Consider the following 20,675-nt stretch of genomic DNA (forward strand, 5'->3'; position numbering starts at 1 on the left):
ATTGGAGGTACCCTGATGAACTAGATCAGGGATGAGCAGCTTTGATAGGGGTGGGGTCACAAAAAATGTGAACTCATCAGGAGGGGCAGTTGCTCGCGGGTCTGCGTACCAACATCCATACTGCCCCCTCACACATATTGTGAGCAGAACATTTTAGTGGCCCCCCCTTTGAAAGCGGAGATTTGTTTGTTTGTTTGTTTGAAAGAAAAGTGCATTTCGACATATTTTGCCATGAGGCGGGGAGAAGATTTAGCAATTGTATAAGGATTTGTTATTTCTTTTATTTTATTTCACCTTTATTTAACCAGGTAGGCCAGTTGAGAACAAGTTCTCATTTACAACTGCGACCTGGCCAAGATAAAGCAAAGCAGTGCGACACAAACAACAACACAGAGTTACACATGGAATAAACAAACGTACAGTCAAGAACACAATAGAAAAAAATCTACATTTCATGTAATTCTACTCATTTTGACAGGAGGCAGAGGAAAATGAGCTGCTCTCAGTTTAATGTAACATCTGAGTGAGACTGACTAACAAAGTCAATGGGGGCCCCCCGGACGGTAATTCAACCATGATAGCTTGCCTCTAAACTAACCTAGCAATCACATTTTTTTTGCTGACATTGACTGACAATCAGTGACTGACATAAGAGAAAAGGTGATCTGAGGGCTTCAGAAGGGAGGCTGCCAGTTGCCCATCCCTGAACTCGATGAAGATGGTTTCCTGGGATTCATCTTTCTAAGACATTCTCTTTGTTTCCTCTTTCTTGTCATCTTCCAAAGTGGTCAACTATCTTCCTCCATCCTCCTGCTTATCTTTTGGATGGCCTGAGAATACTGGAGCCCTACTGTCTGTGTATATACAGTATGTGTGTGTGTGTGTGTGTGTGTGTGTGTGTGTGTGTGTGTGTGTGTGTGTGTGTGTGTGTGTGTGTGTGTGTGTGTGTGTGTGTGTGTGTGTGTGGGAGGCAGGTCAGAGTGGTGGATGTGATTGTGAGAAAAACTGTGTCTGTATCAGACAGACATGATTGACTAAGCTGGGCTCAGCTAGAATGATTCTCTGTGTCTGATACGAGCTCCATTCTCCGCAGCCTGACTGTCTCTGTGTCTGATACGAGCTCCATTCTCCTCAGCCTGACTGTCTGTGTCTGATACGAGCTCCATTCTCCGCAGCCTGACTGTCTCTGTGTCTGATACGAGCTCCATTCTCCTCAGCCTGACTGTCTGTGTCTGATACGAGCTCCATTCTCCTCAGCCTGACTGTCTCTGTGTCTGATACGAGCTCCATTCTCCTCAGCCTGACTGTCTCTGTGTCTGATACGAGCTCCATTCTCCTCAGCCTGACTGTCTCTGTGTCTGATACGAGCTCCATTCTCCTCAGCTTGACTGTCTCTGTGTCTGATACGAGCTCCATTCTCCTCAGCCTGACTGTCTCTGTGTCTGATACGAGCTCCATTCTCCTCAGCCTGACTGTCTCTGTGTCTGATACGAGCTCCATTCCCATCAGCCTGACTGTCTCTGTGTCTGATACGAGCTCCATTCCCATCAGCCTGACTGTCTCTGTGTCTGATACGAGCTCCATTCCCCTCCACCTTACAATGCTGCTATACATAAAACATAAATCTCACCCAGACGAGGGAGAGATAGAGCAGGGAGAGAGAGAAGGGGTGATAGGAGAAAGATGGAGGGTGAGACTGATGGGGAAGAAAGAGCAGGAGATGGGACGAGTAGAGAGAATGAGACAGGGGAACAGAGAGCGATGAGTGAGAGAAAAAGAAAGGTAGAAGAAGAGAAAAAGAGGAGAGTGAGAGAGAGGGAAGACAGAGTGGGAGACATAAAGGGAGAGAGAGAGGGAAGACAGAGTGGGAGACAGCGGGGGAAGACAGAGTGGGAGACATAAAGGGAGAGAGAGAGGGAAGACAGAGTGGGAGACATAAAGGGAGAGAGAGAGGGAAGACAGAGTGGGAGACAGTGGGGGAAGACAAAGTGGGAGACATAAAGGGAGAGAGAGAGGGAAGACAGAGTGGGAGACAGCGAGAGAAGACAGAGTGGGAGACATAAAGGGAGAGGGAGAGGGAAGACAGAGTGGGAGACAAAGGGAGAGAGAGAGGGAAGACAGAGTGGGAGACAGCGAGAGAAGACAGAGTGGGAGACATAAAGGGAGAGGGAGAGGGAAGACAGAGTGGGAGACATAAAGGGGAGAGAGAGAGAGAGAGAGAGAGAGGGAAGACAGAGTGGGAGACAGCGAGGAAGACAGAGTGGGAGACATAAAGGGAGAGAGAGAGGGAAGACAGAGTGGGAGACAGCGAGAGAAGACAGAGTGGGAGACAAAGGGAGAGAGAGAGGGAAGACAGAGTGGGAGACATAAAGGGAGAGAGAGAGGGAAGACAGAGTGGGAGACAGCGAGAGAAGACAGAGTGGGAGACATAAAGGGAGAGAGAGAGGGAAGATAGAGTGGGAGACATAAAGGGAGAGAGAGAGGGAAGATAGAGTGGGAGACATAAAGGGAGAGGGAGAGGGAAGACAGAGTGGGAGACAGCGAGAGAAGACAGAGTGGGAGACATAAAGGGAGAGAGAGAGGGAAGATAGAGTGGGAGACAGCGAGAGAAGACAGAGTGGGAGACAAAGGGAGAGAGAGAGGGAAGACAGAGTGGGAGACATAAAGGGAGAGGGAGAGGGAAGACAGAGTGGGAGACAAAGGGAGAGAGAGAGGGAAGACAGAGTGGGAGACAGCGAGAGAAGACAGAGTGGGAGACATAAAGGGAGAGGGAGAGGGAAGACAGAGTGGGAGACAAAGGGAGAGAGAGAGGGAAGACAGAGTGGGAGACAGCGAGAGAAGACAGAGTGGGAGACATAAAGGGAGAGGGAGAGGGAAGACAGAGTGGGAGACATAAAGGGGAGAGAGAGAGAGAGAGAGAGAGAGGGAAGACAGAGTGGGAGACAGCGAGGAAGACAGAGTGGGAGACATAAAGGGAGAGAGAGAGGGAAGACAGAGTGGGAGACAGCGAGAGAAGACAGAGTGGGAGACAAAGGGAGAGAGAGAGGGAAGACAGAGTGGGAGACATAAAGGGAGAGAGAGAGGGAAGACAGAGTGGGAGACAGCGAGAGAAGACAGAGTGGGAGACATAAAGGGAGAGAGAGAGGGAAGACAGAGTGGGAGACAGCGAGAGAAGACAGAGTGGGAGACATAAAGGGAGAGAGAGAGGGAAGATAGAGTGGGAGACATAAAGGGAGAGGGAGAGGGAAGACAGAGTGGGAGACAGCGAGAGAAGACAGAGTGGGAGACATAAAGGGAGAGAGAGAGGGAAGATAGAGTGGGAGACAGCGAGAGAAGACAGAGTGGGAGACAAAGGGAGAGAGAGAGGGAAGACAGAGTGGGAGACATAAAGGGAGAGGGAGAGGGAAGACAGAGTGGGAGACATAAAGGGGAGAGAGAGAGAGAGAGAGAGAGAGAGAGAGAGAGAGGGAAGACAGAGTGGGAGACAGCGAGGAAGACAGAGCGGGAGACATAAAGGGAGAGAGAGAGGGAAGATAGAGTGGGAGACATAAAGGGAGAGAGAGAGGGAAGATAGTGTGGGAGACAGTGGGGGAAGACAGTGGGAGACATAAAGGGAGAGAGAGAGAGACAGATGAGAGAGAGAGACAGAGAGAGAGAGAGAGAGAGAGAGAGAGAGGGAGGCAGGCACGAGAGAGAGCGAGAGAGACGAGAGAGATATAGTGTGTGAGAAGGGCTGCAGGGTTGGAGAGATAGCGCGGGAGTCTGAAGCAGATTCCTCTATCAATGCCGGAGATCACTCAAAAGCACATTACCGCATGGAGAAAAATGAGAGAGAGATTTTTCATCCAGAAGGATGCAAAAACATCCTATTCCTCACCTCCTGGTCATAGGCTGTATCTCTTCTGCAATACTATATTACTGCATATCTTCTTCTTTCCCCATCCGTCTCCTTTCTCTTCCTCTCTTAGCCACACCATCTAAATGACACTCTCTCTCCTTCCCCTCTGCCGCCTGTTTGTGTGTCTGTGTGTATGTGTGTGTGTGTTTGTGTCTGTAGTGTCCATTCTGTGGTGGTGCATAGCTCCCTACTCCCAGCGGGGCATAAAGAGGTCTCTGTTAACCACCCTGCCCACTCTCCCGGTTCCTCTAAGGGTCTAACACTAGCAATCATCTCCACACAGGTCAGGTAACACAACACGGCTATAAAGACACTGTACACATCTACAAGTGTCAGACAAGGACCCCAAATAAACCACTGTCCTCAGTGACTGATGACTATTCATGTATAATGGTATACGGTAACATCCATCCTTTCAGCTCTCGGATCAAAACACTGAAGATACTGCAAACCGCCATCAGACGATGAATAAAAAGGAATTCAAAGGTTTTACGGGAGAGAGAGTTGAGTGACTTTGAAAAGGGCAGAGAGAGCGAGAGAAGAGAGTCACTTACCGTCCTCTTTGCATTCTTCTGGTGGCTTCGCCTTCTTCGCCAGCCGCGGGTCCAGCCACGACGTCGTCTTGGTGTTGTGGCTTGACGAGAGAGAAAAGGAGAGACAGTGACAGAAAGAGAGAGAGAGAGAGCCAGTGAGGGAGGAGATTCTCAATTCAGCATCATTTCAGAGAAAAGAGTCTTTCCCTGTGTGCCCACCCTCTAAACTAGCTGGCGAGAAGAAAAAACCCTTTAGGTTAACAAAATGGCAATCGATACTTTTAATTTGCACACTGTTTCTCATTAGTGCAGGGAAGGATGGAGGGATGGCGGGAGAAGGGGAGAGGTGTGAGTGATAGAGCTGAACAGCTGTGGGCTTGGCAGGATCAACACTGCGGGCTGTAAAACTGGACTGTGATCAGATGAGAGGCGGTGCCAAGGAAACTTCAATGGATCTCTTTATCGCATCTGAGGACATAATGCCCTCCCTTGAAGACGATGACAGGACAAGTGGGGGAAGGGAGGGAGGGAAACGTGGCTACAGGAAAGCGGGACGAGCTGCCGAAAAAATGATCCCCGAATCCACCCTTGGGAGGATGGGACACTGTGAGCACTACTTTAAAATCTCGGGTGATGAAATGCCTCTCTCTCTCTCTCTCTCTCTCTCTCTCTCTCTCTCTCTCTCTCTCTCTCTCTCTCTCTCTCTCTCTCTCTCTCTCTCTCTCTCTCTCTCTCTCTCTCTCTCTCTCTCTCTCTCTCTCTCTCTCTCTCTCTCTCTCCTCCCTCTCCTTCTCTCTCCCTCCTCTTTCCTTTTGATTCTGCCTTTCAATCTCTTCCCACCCCTCTCTCTTTCCCATTTTCCCTTCCTCCTTCTCCCTCTCTTTCTATCTCTCCCTGCCTTCCCCTGTATCTCTCTCTCTCTCTCTGAGGATTCTGGATAAGCAAATTGATCGAATCTGGAGACCAATCAAAGGGAGCCATCCCGTTGGCATCTGGTACCGCCTTGGCACCGCATCATTTACTTTTCCCAAAATGTACAGCTACAAATTCGGCGGCTAAACGCGTTAGCACACAACGTTCCAGATTGATTCATCTAGATGTAGGAACACACAGGGCCTGGGTGGACGACACATACGGAGACCTAGTCTAGTCTGCAGTGGGTGGAATTAACGGTCTGCCTCTGTGGAGGAGAGGATACACAAGAAGTATGTGACTGGCTGACTGACTGGCTAACGAGCTGGCTGACCGACTGACTGGCTGACTGGCTAACTGGCTGACCGGCTGACTGGCTGGCAGACAACTACATTAAAACTAACCCTGCTGGATGTTTTCTCTGCTACTCTATTATACGACACAATGAAAGGCAGTCCTCTGGGAATCAGATGATGCTTCTGTCACTTAAATTCGAACGATTGTTCATTTCCTAAAGGATTCTGTAATAACCTGCCTATCGACTGATGTACATACACACAGGCACGTACACACTCACACAGTCAGAAAATGTTTCAATATTATTCAAATGTAAGAGAAAGACAACTCACCTCTACAATTATATTGTAGCAGTAAAAATCTAACAGGTCCAATGAAGACCTGTTGTAAAATAGCTCCAATACAGCTAGCCACACGGAACAATAGCATTCATTACAGTGGGAGTGAGTGTTAGTGTGTGTGTGTGTGTGTGTGTGTGTGTGTGTGTGTGTGTGTGTGTGTGTGTGTGTGTGCGTGCTTGTGAAAGCTGCTTAAAATGCTTGGGCAACTTTTACCTTCTATTCTCCCTGGCGAAACACTGCATGGACAAGAACCTCTAAATCCCATGACAACAACAGTCAACTATTTGGCTGCTGTTGGCTGTCTGTTTGTGTGTGTGCTTGCGTGTGTGTGCGTTGGGATAATTTGACGCCGCTCTCTTCAGCGCAGACACTTACTCGATAAAGTACACCTCTCCCTTCTCTGTGTAGGCCATCTCCCAGTTCTCTGGCAGGGGGCCAAGCTCACTCTCATTCTCATCTGGCTTGGGGGGTGACTTGGCTAGCTCGCCCCCTCCTCCTGGGGGATCTCGTTGTTAGGGGTGGTGGGGGTCTCGGTGGGGGGACAGGTCTGGGGGGACGTCCCCCGAGGAGACATCTGTACTCTTGTCTTCATGTTCGCTGGACTCTGAGAAGGAGAAGAGAATGACAGGTGAGTCAGAGCTGACATTACTACTGGAGGAACAGGGGAGGGAAGAGAGGAGGAGGGAAGGTGAGAGGGGAGAAGGGAGGAGGGAAGAGGAGAGGGGAGAGAGGAGAGAGGAGGAGGGAAGGTGAGAGGGGAGAGGGGAGGAGGGAGGAGGGAAGAGGAGAGGGGAGGAGGGAAAGGTAGAAGTGAGAGATGAGGAGGGAAGGGTAGAGGGGAGAGATGAGGAGGGAAGGGGAGGAGGGAAGGGTAGAGGGGAGAGGGAGAGCGGAGGAGGGAAGGGAAGGGTAGAGGGGAGAGATGAGGAGGGAAGGGGAGAGGGGAGGAGGGAAGGGTAGAGGGGAGAGAGGAGGAGGGAAGGGTAGAGGGGAGAGAGGAGGAGGGAAGGGTAGAGGGGAGGGGAGGGAGGAGGAGGGAAGGGGAGAGAGGAGGAGGGAAGGGTAGAGGGGAGAGAGGAGGAGGGAAAGGTAGAGGGGAGAGAGGAGGAGGGAAGGGTAGAGGGGAGGGAGGAGGAGGGAAGGGGAGAGGGGAGGAGGGAAGGGTAGAGGGGAGGGGAGAGAGGAGGAGGGAAGGGTAGAGGGGTGGGAGGAGGAGGAGGGAAGGGGAGAGGGGAGGAGGGAAGGGTAGAGGGGAGAGGGGAGGAGGGAAGGGTAGAGGGGAGGAGGAGGAGGAGGGGAGAGGGGAGAGGGGAGGAGGGAAGGGTAGAGGGGAGAGGGGAGGAGGGAAGGGTAGAGGGGAGGAGGGAAGGGTAGAGGGGGAGAGAGGAGGAGGGAAGGGTAGAGGGGAGGGAGGGAAGGGTAGAGGGGAGAGAGGAGGAGGGAAGGGTAGAGGGGAGAGAGGAGGAGGGAAGGGTAGAGGGGAGGGAGGAGGAGGGAAGGGTAGAGGGGAGGGAGGAGGAGGGAAGGGTAGAGGGGAGAGAGGAGGAGGGAAGGGGAGAGGGGGCAGCGTGATTGAGTGCCGAGAAAAAAGAGATGGAACGGGATAAAAAGAAAGATAGAGGATTTCAAATAGGGAGAGGGTGGCAATTACACAGGGACAGAAATAGAGAGATAGACAGACAGATAAAGCGAGAGCGCAAGAGAGAGTAAGGATACCGAGCAGAGAGAGATGGAGAGTGATTGAAAGAGAGAGGGAAATAGACAGAGAGAGCAGAGTGAGAGAGGTGGCAGGCAGAGGGGATTGAGAGAGAGTGGAGGAGCTGATGATGTGTCCTAGTTTGAGTCGTGGCGCTTGGTTGGACCGTCCCAGAGGACAGCAACAGCAGCAGGCAGAGGTAGGGAGGGAGAGCTCATCTATGGAGCTATTTGCTCACATCACACTGCCTGCTCTATCGATCTCTCTCTCTCTCTTTCACTCTCTCCCTTTCCTCCAACCTGTATATGTACTGTCCATACAGTCAGTAACAGAAAACTACAGTGCAGCTCTAGGCTGAATACTCAACATCAAATCTTTGTCAGCTTTGTTCACATAGCCCAATGAATAGCAGAGCTACTGTGAGAAATTACAGCAACATGAGACTATTCCGGTCCTATAGCTCAAGTGCATTTATATGGGTTACCTGACCAGAACATTAGACTACTCCAGTCCTATAGCTCAAGTGCATTTATATGGGTTACCTGACCAGAACATTAGACTACTCCGGTCCTATAGCTCAAGTGCATTTATATGGGTTACCTGACCAGAACATTAGACTACTCCGGTCCTATAGCTCAAGTGCATTTATATGGGTTACCTGACCAGAACATTAGACTACTCCGGTCCTATAGCTCAAGTGCATTTATATGGGTTACCTGACCAGAACATTAGACTACTCCAGTCCTATAGCTCAAGTGCATTTATATGGGTTACCTGACCAGAACATTAGACTACTCCAGTCCTACAGGTCAACGGCATTTACAGTGCCTTGCAAAAGTATTGCCATTTTTCGTATTTTGGTGCATTACATTTGGTGCATTAAACCTTTAAATTGATTTTTATTTGGATTTCATGTAATCTTTCATGTAATTTCATGTAACAGGTCAGGGACAAAGTTGTGGAGAAGTACAGATCAGGGTTGGTTATAAAAAAATATCCGAAACCTTGAACATCCCACGGAGCACCATTAAATCCATTATTAAAAAATGGAAAGAATATGGCACCACAACAAACCTGCCAAGACGGCCGCCCACCAAAACTCATGGACCAGGCAAGGAGGGCATTAATCAGAGAGGCAACAAAGAGACCAAAGGTAACCCTGAAGGAGCTGCAAAGTATCTGTCCATAGGACCACTTTAAGCCGTACACTCCACGGAGCTGGGCTTTACGGAAGAGTGGCCAGAAAAAAGCCATTGCTTAAAGAAAAAAATAAACACATTTGGTGTTCGCCAAAAGGCATGTGGGAGACTCCCCAAACATAAAGAAGGTACTCTGGTCAGATGAGACAAAAATGTAGCTTTTTGGCCATCAAGGAAAACTCTATGTCTGGCGCAAACCCAACACCTCTCATCACCGTGAGAACCCCATCCGATGTTTTTCATCGGCAGGGACTGGGAAACTGGTCAGAATTGAAGGAATGATGGATGGCGCTAAATACAGGGAAATTCTTGAGGGAAACCTGTTTCAGACTTCCAGAGATTTGAGACTGGGACGGAGGTTCACCTTCCAGCAGGACAATGACCCTAAGCATACTGCTAAAGCAACACTCAAGTTGATTAAGGGGAAACATTTAAATGTCTTGGAATGGCCTAGTCAAAGCCCAGACCTCAATCCAATTGAGAATCTGTGGTATGACTTAAAGATTGCTGTACACAAGCAGAACCCATCCAACTTGAAAGAGCTGGAGCAGTTTTGCCTTGAAGAATGGGCAAAAATCCCAGTGGCTAGATGTGCCAAACTTATAGAGACATACCCAAAGAGACTTGCAGCTGTAATTGCTGCAAAAGGTGGCTCTACAAAGTACTGACTTTGGGGGGGTGAATAGTTATGCGCGCTCAAGTTTTCAGTTTTTTTGTCTTATTTCTTGTTTATTTCACAATAAAAAATATTTAGCATTCAAAGTGGTAGGTATGTTGTGTGAATCAAATGATACAACCCCCCCAAAAAATCTAATTTAATTCCAGGTTGTAAGGCAACAAAATAGGAAAAATGCCAAGGGGGGGTGAAGACTTTCGCAAGCCACTGTATATGGGTTACCTGACCAGAACATACAGTATAATGAATAGGTTGATCAATAATAATGGCTTGCATATATAATGTAAAGCCATTTTCGAAAGGTCTCAAAAGGTTTTACCAAATAACTACCGTAACAGTGTCCTTTATTTTTACATGAACAAATGTCAAGTCAAAATGAATGATACTATTTTATTTCATGGCTTACATAGGGTTTCTCCGTTCTTATATTAAGTTAGACAGCCAGCATCTTCGCTCCTAGTTGAGAGTAATGACTATGATGTGGCTTGCATTGATCCAGTAAATCTGCTTAGTGGAACCCCACGCTTGATTTGATCACAGCCTCCAGGCGATGTTTCTCTGTGTCGGTGCGGGGGGCGGAATCTAGCCTCTGGCTATGTGACGTAGACTAACTGTACTGTGATCTGATCTAATGACTGGGAGCTGGGATGAGATGGGATGCAGTGTAAGGCTGTTGTCTCTGAACACTATCAGTCCTGCTACATGGGACAGTCTGCTTCAGGGATGTACTCATGCTATTTACAGGCCTTAGAACTCCACAGCTTTTCATTTAGACTATCTATGATGATGATGATGATGATCTGAGCTCCCTGGGAAGAGCTCCCTGTAGGCAGTAGGGACTTGTATCCATCCTTTATTATGTTATTGTATGGGCCTGACTGAGAGCCGGTTGCTATGATGTAACCTAGACGATAGACCGTTGCTATGTTGTCTGATCAAATCCCAGGGGTCGGTGCTATCTCATTTCGGCGGTGAACTTGTTGTCATGACGAGGATCTATTGTTGCACATCAACACTTTGTCTGAGTTGGAACCTAACCTGGGGTGATGCCATTGCCGTTGCCATTGACAACGGGCCTCTCCTCCTCCTCATCCTCGGGTGGCTCGATGCCGGCCTTCTCCATGTTGCTGACCGACTTGTTCCGTTTCCTCTTCCCCTTGGAGCTGGGTCGGGCGCCCGGCAGGAGCTGATCTGTTACATTTAGCAGCAGAGGGCTGGGCTCGCACGGGGGCTTGGGGGTGCCGTAATAGTTCTCTAGAGAAGGAAGGAAGGGATACTTCACATTAAGGATCATTTTATATACTTAGTCAGTCATACACACATCATATTATACTTAGGTGCTGGTGGGTGAGGTTAAAGAATCAAAATGGCCAATGTGACAGACGGATGTTTGAATGTAGGTCTCCCCATGAGATAGTGTTAGCCCCCATGAGACTGTGCTAGTCCCCCATGAGACTGTGTTAGCCCCCCATGGGAATGTGTTAGCCCCCCATGAGACAGTGTTAACCCGCATGAGACTGTGTTAGCCCCATGAGACTGTGTTAGTCCCCCATGAGACAGTGTCAGCCCCCCCATGAGACAGTGTCAGCCCCCCCATGAAACAGTGTTAGCCCCCCCCATGAGACAGTGTTAGTCTCCCATGAGACAGTGTTAGCCCCATGAGACTGTGTTAGCCCCCTATGAAACTGTGTTAGCCCCCCATGAGACTGTGTTAGTCCCCCATGAGACTGTGTTAGTCCCCCATGAGACAGTGTTAACCCCCTTGAGACAGTGTTAACCCCATGAGACCGTGTTAGTCCCCCATGAGAAAGTGTTAACCCCCTTGAGACAGTGTTAACCCCCTTGAGACAGTGTTAACCCCCTTGAGACAGTGTTAACCCCCTTGAGACAGTGTTAGTCCCCCATGAGACAGTGTTAACCCCCATGAGACTGTGTTAACCCCCATGGACGGAGCCCCCTGGACGTGTTAGTCCCATGAGACTGTGTTAGTCCCATGAGACTGTGTTAGTCCCATGAGACTGTGTCAGTCCCCCATGAGACTGTGTCAGTCCCCCATGAGACAGTGTTAGTCCCCCATGAGACAGTGTTAGTCCCCCATGAGACAGTGTTAGTCCCCCATGAGACTGTGTTAGTCCCCCATGAGACTGTGTTAGTCCCCCATGAGACTGTGTTAGTCCCCCATGAGACTGTGTTAGTCCCATGAGACTGTGTTAGTCCCATGAGACTGTGTTAGTCCCATGAGACTGTGTCAGCCCCCCATGAGACTGTGTTAGTCCCCCATGAGACTGTGTTTGTCCCCCATGAGACTGTGTTAGCCCGCCATGAGACAGTGTTAGTCTCCCATGAGACAGTGTTAGTCCCCCATGAGACAGTGTTAGCCCGCCATGAGACTGTGTCAGCCCCCCCATGAGACAGTGTTAGCCCCCCCCATGAGACAGTGTTAGTCTCCCATGAGACAGTGTTAGCCCCATGAGACTGTGTTAGCCCCCTATGAAACTGTGTTAGCCCCCCATGAGACTGTGTTAGTCCCCCATGAGACAGTGTTAGTCCCCCATGAGACAGTGTTAACCCCCTTGAGACTATGTTAGCCCCATGAGACCGTGTTAGTCCCCCATGAGACAGTGTTAACCCCCTTGAGACAGTGTTAACCCCCTTGAGACAGTGTTAACCCCCTTGAGACAGTGTTAACCCCCTTGAGACTGTGTTAGCCCCATGAGACCGTGTTAGTCCCATGAGACTGTGTCAGTCCCCCATGAGACTGTGTTAGTCCCCCATGAGACAGTGTTAGTCCCCCATGAGACAGTGTTAGTCCCCCATGAGACTGTGTTAGTCCCCCATGAGACTGTGTTAGTCCCCCATGAGACTGTGTTAGTCCCCCATGAGACTGTGTTAGTCCCATGAGACTGTGTTAGTCCCATGAGACTGTGTTAGTCCCATGAGACTGTGTCAGCCCCCCATGAGACTGTGTTAGTCCCCCATGAGACAGTGTTTGTCCCCCATGAGACTGTGTTAGCCCGCCATGAGACAGTGTTAGTCTCCCATGAGACAGTGTTAGTCCCCCATGAGACAGTGTTAGCCCGCCATGAGACTGTGTCAGCCCCCCCATGAGACAGTGTTAGCCCCCCCCATGAGACAGTGTTAGTCTCCCATGAGACAATGTTAGCCCCATGAGACTGTGTTAGCCCCCTATGAAACTGTGTTAGCCCCCCATGAGACTGTGTTAGTCCCCCATGAGACAGTGTTAGTCCACCATGAGACAGTGTTAACCCCCTTGAGACTATGTTAGCCCCATGAGACCGTGTTAGTCCCCCATGAGACAGTGTTAACCCCCTTGAGACAGTGTTAACCCCCTTGAGACAGTGTTAACCCCCTTGAGACTGTGTTAGCCCCATGAGACCGTGTTAGTCCCCCATGAGAAAGTGTTAACCCCCTTGAGACAGTGTTAACCCCCTTGAGACTGTGTTAGCCCCATGAGACAGTGTTAACCCCCTTGAGACTGTGTTAGTCCCCCATGAGACAGTGTTAACCCCCTTGAGACAGTGTTAACCCCATGAGACCGTGTTAGTCCCCCATGAGACAGTGTTAACCCCCTTGAGACAGTGTTAACCCCCTTGAGACTGTGTTAGCCCCATGAGACCGTGTTAGTCCACCATGAGACTGTGTTAGTCCCCCATGAGACAGTGTTAACCCCCTTGAGACTGTGTTAGTCCCCCATGAGACAGTGTTAACCCCCTTGAGACAGTGTTAACCCCATGAGACCGTGTTAGTCCCCCATGAGACAGTGTTAACCCCCTTGAGACTGTGTTAACCCCCTTGAGACTGTGTTAGCCCCATGAGACCGTGTTAGTCCCTCATGAGAAAGTGTTAACCCCCTTGAGACAGTGTTAACCCCCTTGAGACAGTGTTAGTCCCCCATGAGACTGTGTTAGTCCCCATGAGACTGTGTTAGTCCCCATGAGACTGTGTCAGTCCCCCATGAGACTGTGTCAGTCCCCCATGCGACTGTGTCAGTCCCCCATGAGACTGTGTTAGTCCCCCATGAGACTGTGTTAGCCCGCCATGAGACAGTGTTAGTCTCCCATGAGACAGTGTTAGTCCACCATGAGACTGTGTTAGTCCCCCATGAGACTGTGTTAGTCCCCCATGAGACTGTGTTAGTCCCCCATGAGACTGTGTTAGTCCCCCATGAGACTGTATTAGTCCCATGAGACTGTGTTAGTCCCATGAGACTGTGTTAGTCCCATGAGACTGTGTCAGCCCCCCATGAGACTGTGTCAGCCCCCCATGAGACTGTGTTAGTCCCCCATGAGACTGTGTTAGTCCCCCATGAGACTGTGTTAGTCCCGCCATGAGACAGTGTTAGTCTCCCATGAGACAGTGTTAGTCCCCCATGAGACAGTGTTAGCCCGCCATGAGACTGTGTTAGCCCCCTATGAGACTGTGTTAGCCCCCTATGAGACTGTGTTAGCCCCCTATGAGACAGTGTTAGCCCCCTATGAGACAGTGTTAGCCCCATGAGACAGTGTTAGCCCCCATGAGACTGTGTTAGCCCCCCCATGAGACTGTGTTAGTCCCCTATGAGACAGTGTTAGCCCCATGAGACAGTGTTAGCCCCATGAGACAGTGTTAGCCCCATGAGACAGTGTTAGCCCCATGAGACAGTGTTAGCCCCATGAGACAGTGTTAGCCCCCCATGAGACAGTGTTAGTCCCCCATGAGACAGTGTTAACCCCCTTGAGACAGTGTCATCCCCCCCCATGAGACAGTGTTAGCCCCCCATGAGACAGTGTTAGTCTCCCATGAGACAGTGTTAGTCTCCCATGAGACAGTGTTAGTCTCCCATGAGACAGTGTTAGCTCCATGAGATTGTGTTAGCCCCCTATGAAACTGTGTTAGCCCCCCATGAGACTGTGTTAGTCCCCCATGAGACAGTGTTAGTCCCCCATGAGACAGTGTTAACCCCCTTGAGACTGTGTTAGCCCCATGAGACCGTGTTAGTCCCCCATGAGACAGTGTTAACCCCCTTGAGACAGTGTTAACCCCCTTGAGACTGTGTTAGCCCCATGAGACAGTGTTAACCCCCTTGAGACAGTGTTAGTCCCCCATGAGACAGTGTTAACCCCCTTGAGACAGTGTTAACCCCATGAGCCCGTGTTAGTCCCCCATGAGACAGTGTTAACCCCCTTGAGACAGTGTTAGCCCCATGAGACCGTGTTAGTCCCCCATGAGAAAGTGTTAACCCCCTTGAGACAGTGTTAACCCCCTTGAGACAGTGTTAGTCCCCCATGAGACAGTGTTAACCCCCATGAGACTGTGTTAGTCCCCCATGAGACTGTGTTAGTCCCCCATGAGACTGTGTTAGTCCCCCATGAGACTGTGTTAGTCCCATGAGACTGTGTTAGTCCCATGAGACTGTGTTAGTCCCATGAGACTGTGTCAGTCCCCCATGAGACTGTGTCAGTCCCCCATGAGACTGTGTTAGTCCCCCATGAGACTGTGTTAGCCCGCCATGAGACTGTGTTAGTCCCGCCATGAGACTGTGTTAGTCCCCCATGAGACTGTGTTAGTCCCCCATGAGACTGTGTTAGTCCCATGAGACTGTGTTAGTCCCATGAGACTGTGTTAGTCCCATGAGACTGTGTTAGTCCCATGAGACTGTGTCAGTCCCCCATGAGACTGTGTCAGTCCCCCATGAGACTGTGTTAGCCCGCCATGAGACAGTGTTAGTCTCCCATGAGACAGTGTTAGTCCCCCATGAGACAGTGTTATTCCCCCATGAGACAGTGTTAGTCCCCCATGAGACTGTGTTAGTCCCCCATGAGACTGTGTTAGTCCCCCATGAGACTGTGTTAGTCCCCCATGAGACTGTGTTAGTCCCCCATGAGACTGTGTTAGTCCCATGAGACTGTGTTAGTCCCATGAGACTGTGTTAGTCCCATGAGACTGTGTCAGCCCCCCATGAGACTGTGTCAGTCCCCCATGAGACTGTGTTAGTCCCCCATGAGACTGTGTTAGCCCCCATGAGACAGTGTTAGCCCCCTATGAGACTGTGTTAGCCCCCTATGAGACAGTGTTAGCCCCATGAGACAGTGTTAGCCCCCATGAGACTGTGTTAGCCCCCCATGAGACTGTGTTAGTCCCCCATGAGACTGTGTTAGCCCCCTATGAGACAGTGTTAGCCCCATGAGACAGTGTTAGCCCCATGAGACAGTGTTAGCCCCATGAGACAGTGTTAGCTCCATGAGACAGTGTTAGCCCCATGAGACAGTGTTAGCCCCATGAGACAGTGTTAGCCCCCCATGAGACTGTGTTAGTCCCCCATGAGACAGTGTTAACCCCCTTGAGACTGTGTTAGCCCCATGAGACTGTGTTAGTCCCCCATGAGACAGTGTTAACCCCCTTGAGACTGTGTTAGCCCCATGAGACTGTGTTAGTCCCCCATGAGACAGTGTTATCCCCCATGAGACAGTTTTAGCCCCCCATGAGACAGTTTTAGCCCCCCATGAGACAGTGTTAGCCCCATGAGACAGTGTTAGTCCCCCATGAGACTGTGTTAGCCCCATGAGACTGTGTTAGCCCCATGAGACTGTGTTAGTCCCATGAGACTGTGTCAGCCCCCCATGAGACAGTGTTAGCCCCCCATGAGACAGTGTTAGCCCCATGAGACAGTGTTAGTCCCCATGAGACTGTGTTAGCCCGCCATGAGACTGTGTCAGCCCCCCATGAGACTGTGTCAGCCCCCCATGAGACTGTCAGCCCCCCATGAGACAGTGTTAGCCCGCCATGAGACTGTGTTAGCCCCCCATGAGACTGTGTTAGCCCCCCATGAGACAGTGTTAGCCCGCCATGAGACAGTGTTAGCCCGCCATGAGACAGTGTTAGCCCGCCATGAGACAGTGTTAGCCCCCCATCAGACAGTGTTAGCCCCCCTTGCGACTGTGTTAGCCCCCCTTGCGACTGTGTTAGCCCCCCTTGCGACTGTGCTAGCCCCATGAGACTGTGTTAGCCCCATGAGACTGTGTTAGCCCCATGAGACTGTGTTAGCCCCATGAGACTGTGTTAGCCCCATGAGACTGTGTTAGCCCCATGAGACTGTGTTAGCACCATGAGACTGTGTTAGCACCATGAGACTATGTTAGCCCCCCTTGAGACTGTTAGCCCCTTGAGACTGTGTTAGCCCCTTGAGACTGTTAGCCCCATGAGACTGTGTTAGCCCCCCATGAGACTGTGTTAGCCCCCCATGAGACTGTGCTAGCCTCTTGAGACTGTGTTAGTCCCCCATGAGACTGTGTCAGCCCCCCATGAGACAGTGTTAGGCCCCCATGAGACAGTGTTAGTCCCCCATGAGACTGTGTTAGCCCGCCATGAGACTGTGTTAGCCCCCCATGAGACTGTGTTAGCCCCCCATGAGACTGTGTTAGCCCCCCTTGAGACTGTTAGCCCCTTGAGACTGTGTTAGCCCCATGAGACTGTGTTAGCCCCATGAGACTGTGTTAGCCCATGAGACTGTGTTAGCCCATGAGACTGTGTTAGCCTCTTGAGACGGTGTTAGCCCCTTGAGACTGTGTTAGCAAGGCTGAGACTGTGTTAGCCCCATGAGACTGTGTTTGTCCGCTGATCTAAAGCCTAGGCTATTACTCCTACAGTGCATCCACTTTAATAGCTTCAATGCTCAGATTGAAAATTGTCTGAATTGAAATCTCAACGTTAATAATCGTGTATTATGAGCAATTTGGAGCATTTTTGCTATCTTTTCCTAATAGTTATCTGTACCAGAGGACCGAGACACACATTCAGGAGTTGAACCTCAAGTCACTTGGGTGAGCAGTGAGCACTGCCACTCTACAAACCTGCTTAATATGCAACACGCCTGAGTTTTGGATACATTTTGTTTGCCTTTGATGATGCGTTCTTGTTACAAGTTAATATTCAAGCGCCAAAGTAGGGATCACAGTAGGCACAAACGGAACATTAAATTAAACTGTTTACAATTACACTACATTTAATTTCCTATTTATTTCATTATGTCCACAAGTGCAAAGGAGTCCTTTTCAATTTCTTTGTAACGCTTCTGATTAAATTCATTACGTTTATTGAAGCTTTAATAAAATGGGACACCAAAGTATGTTTTGCATGTTTTAGTTTCGCAAGTGCCTTAGCTATCTGTTACTTGAATTTAAAAAAAATATAATAGTCACCATGTCTCTTTCCTTTTCATTTTCTGTCTACCATCTTGCATAAAGGGAAATATATTGTACAATGAAATACCGAAAGGGAGTGAGAAGGTCATGCGGGAAGATGATGTCATTATTACATAACCCAATGGGACCACGACCAGGAAGTGGAAGGTCAGTTGACGTCCTGGGAGTTAAAGTTCACATAGTTCTTAAAAGTTCACACGTAGGTCTCAAGGCACGTCAAAGGGGAGGTACTCAAACACAGTCACACAACACATATACCTACAAACACACCCACCCACATGACTTCATATTGGTAACTAAAGCCTGACACTGTCTGGCCCACACCCCAGGTAGTTTCACTAACGTCACTGTTAGCCCTTTTGTGTCTGCTGGCACACCAGTGTTATCCACCACACATCAATCAATCACTAAACCATGCACAGATTCCTAGTGATTGAGTGTGTGTGTGTTGGAAATAAATAAAGAAGAAGCCTGTCTCTCTTCTGGGCTCTGGCCTCTGTGTGGTCGTCCCGTCTGTCTCCCCATGGCGGAGTCGCCAGGTCCCAGCATGCAGAGCGTTTCTGGGTTCGTTCTGAACTGGGCTCCTCCTCGCTGATGCTTTCACACATCGCCCACTCTGATCCTCCAGCCCCTGAGTCTGCTAGCAGAAGACTGTCTGCTAAGATCTCCTCCACACACACAGGCATGCACACATGCAAACATCCCTTGCTACAGCTTTAGCCCAGAGATACCTGGCAAAGTCCTGAGACAGCGGATGTCCTTGTTAAGCTGATGTGAGATCTGATGAAGTGTTTGAGCTCTACTCTCTGTAAACAAGGTGTGAAATGGACTGGGGGGAGATATAATGTTGCCACGGCAATGGAACCTAGTTTCCTTGAGAGCAGGCTTCAAGGCACTGCCTCTCCACTGGAGATTAGGTTCTGTAGCTAGAGAGGGTTTCTATGAGAGTGAGATTATCCTGCACCTTTCAGTGGTGCTTCAGTACTTCTGGAGGAGAAACCAGACACCCAAAGATATTTTGAAAATCCTATGAGATTATTCTAATCCTGGGGATTAAGTATTAAAATGATGAACCCCAACAACACGTATGCTGCAGACAGTTGTAGGACCATGGAGAAAATAGTAGCTGGAAAGTCTATGTCGGCTTGTATCTCAGATATTTGCTGTGGTTACAAAAAGGCCCTGTGAATTTTTGTTCACATTTCTGAGTACACAGTGAGTGACTCAAATGAAAATGCGAGAACATTGCTGTAAAAAAGCGAATTGAACGCAAAGGCTTAAAATCACAGTCCACAGACTATTTTACCCTGCTGCTGCCTAAAATCTAAAAGCAATTTCAGTCAGATTTTCAGGGAAATCAAATCTAAAATGCACAAAAACAGCATGCCGCATTCTTCAAACCTTCAAACGTTCCTACACAAACTGAAGACAACCTCCAGTAGTATGCTACAATGATTAATGAGTTGCATACCTTACTATTAGCTAAACGAAAGCCAAGAGACACACTGACCCACCCTCTGACCTTCCCAAGCAAGGCTTTTGTAATGATGAAAATCCAACACTGTGGATAACATTAACCTGGCAGTGTAGGACCTGACAGCCAGATTGTATCAGCTTGAGATGACTTTTCTCTGCCTTCCTCACACAAAAGCAAACAGTGACCTCTCCATCTCTTTAAGGGCTTTATTGGCATGGGAAACATATGTTTACATTGCCAAAGCAGGGAAAATAGATAATAAACAAAAGTGAAATAAACAATAAAAAAGTGAACAGTACACTTTCAAAATAATAAAGACATTTCAAATGTCATATTATGTGCAAATAGTTAAAGTACAAAGTACATTTACAATGGTGTTTGTTCTTCACTGGTTGCCCTTTTCCTGTGGCAACAGGTCACACATCTTGCTGCTGTGATGACATACTGTGGTATTTCACCCAGTAGATATGGGAGTTTATCAAAATTGGGTTTGCTTTTCCAATTCTTTGTGGGTCTGTGTAATCTGAGGGAAATATGAGTCTCTAATATGGTCATACAGTTGGCAGGTCAGTTTCCACCTTATTTTGTCGGCAGTGTGCACATAGCCTGTCTTCTCTTGAGAGGTAGGTTGGCCTACGGCAGCCTCAATAGCAAGGCTATGCTCACTGAGTCTGTACATAGTCAAAGCTTTCCTTAATTTTGGGTCAGTCAGTGGTCAGGTATTCTGCCACTGTGTACTCTCTGTTTAGGGCCAAATAGCATTCTAGTTTGCTCAGTTTTTTTGTTAGTTCTTTCCAATGTGTCAAGTAATTATATTTTTGTTTTCTCATGATTTGGTTGGGTACAATTGTGTTGCTGTCCTGGGGCTCTGAGGGGTCTGTTTGTGAACTGTTCTCTCTCTCTCTCTCTCTCTCTCTCTCTCTCCTCTCTCTCTCTCTCTCTCTCTCTCTCTCTCTCTCTCTCTCTCTCTCTCTCTCTCTCTAATTGAGCATTACATATTAAAAAGGTAAATGATGGTGGTACTGCGGTGCAGCCACCGAGAAGAGAAGAAGGGTTCTCTCTACGGAAGACGACATCCTCGGAGAAGTGATACATGGCCTCAATCGGAGAGAGAATCTAACATCGCTCCTGGCAACCAACCGTTAAATTGACCATCTGCAATTTATTTTTCTGTCATGACAGGCGCGAGGCTGAGCGGGAGGGCTCAGCGAGGGAACAGACATGGAGTTAATGCATTATCTGTCTGTGTGGTGGAGTCCCCTGTATCTGACAGAGTGGAGAGCCAGTAGTTTAGTACACCCAGCACAGAGCCACACAGACCAGGGCAGATGGAGAGAAACTGAAGTGAGTCGTGTTTATTCTGGAGCCATTAGGGCTCAGAGGAGAGCCAGCATGGAGGAGATAGCAGAGTGGAGAGGTGTAGTGGTGTTGTGGGGTGTGTGTGC

At 49.2% G+C, this 20,675-nt stretch overlaps 2 protein-coding genes across 2 annotated transcripts in view; both read right to left on the reverse strand.

Annotated features, from left to right (window-relative positions):
• LOC106609395 (membrane-associated guanylate kinase, WW and PDZ domain-containing protein 2) overlaps positions 1–6,485 on the reverse strand; it is a 75,585-nt gene extending 69,100 nt beyond the window's left edge. The window contains exons 1-2 of the mRNA XM_045722165.2: positions 6,357–6,485; positions 4,453–4,532 (exon numbers count right to left, since the gene is read on the reverse strand). Of these exons, the coding sequence (XP_045578121.2) occupies positions 4,453–4,532; positions 6,357–6,394 (118 nt within the window). The 5' untranslated portion in view covers positions 6,395–6,485. The remainder of the gene's footprint in view (positions 1–4,452; positions 4,533–6,356) is intronic.
• LOC145850357 (membrane-associated guanylate kinase, WW and PDZ domain-containing protein 2) overlaps positions 6,468–20,675 on the reverse strand; it is a 184,672-nt gene continuing 170,464 nt past the window's right edge. Inside the window, exons 4-5 of the mRNA XM_045722163.2 lie at positions 10,591–10,806; positions 6,468–6,585 (exon numbers count right to left, since the gene is read on the reverse strand). Coding sequence (XP_045578119.2) covers positions 6,494–6,585; positions 10,591–10,806 — 308 coding nt within the window. The 3' untranslated portion in view covers positions 6,468–6,493. The remainder of the gene's footprint in view (positions 6,586–10,590; positions 10,807–20,675) is intronic.

The sequence above is a fragment of the Salmo salar genome, chromosome 07 (assembly GCF_965601325.2).
Source record: "Salmo salar chromosome 07, fSalSal1, whole genome shotgun sequence".
Classification (NCBI taxonomy): Eukaryota; Metazoa; Chordata; class Actinopteri; order Salmoniformes; family Salmonidae; genus Salmo; species Salmo salar.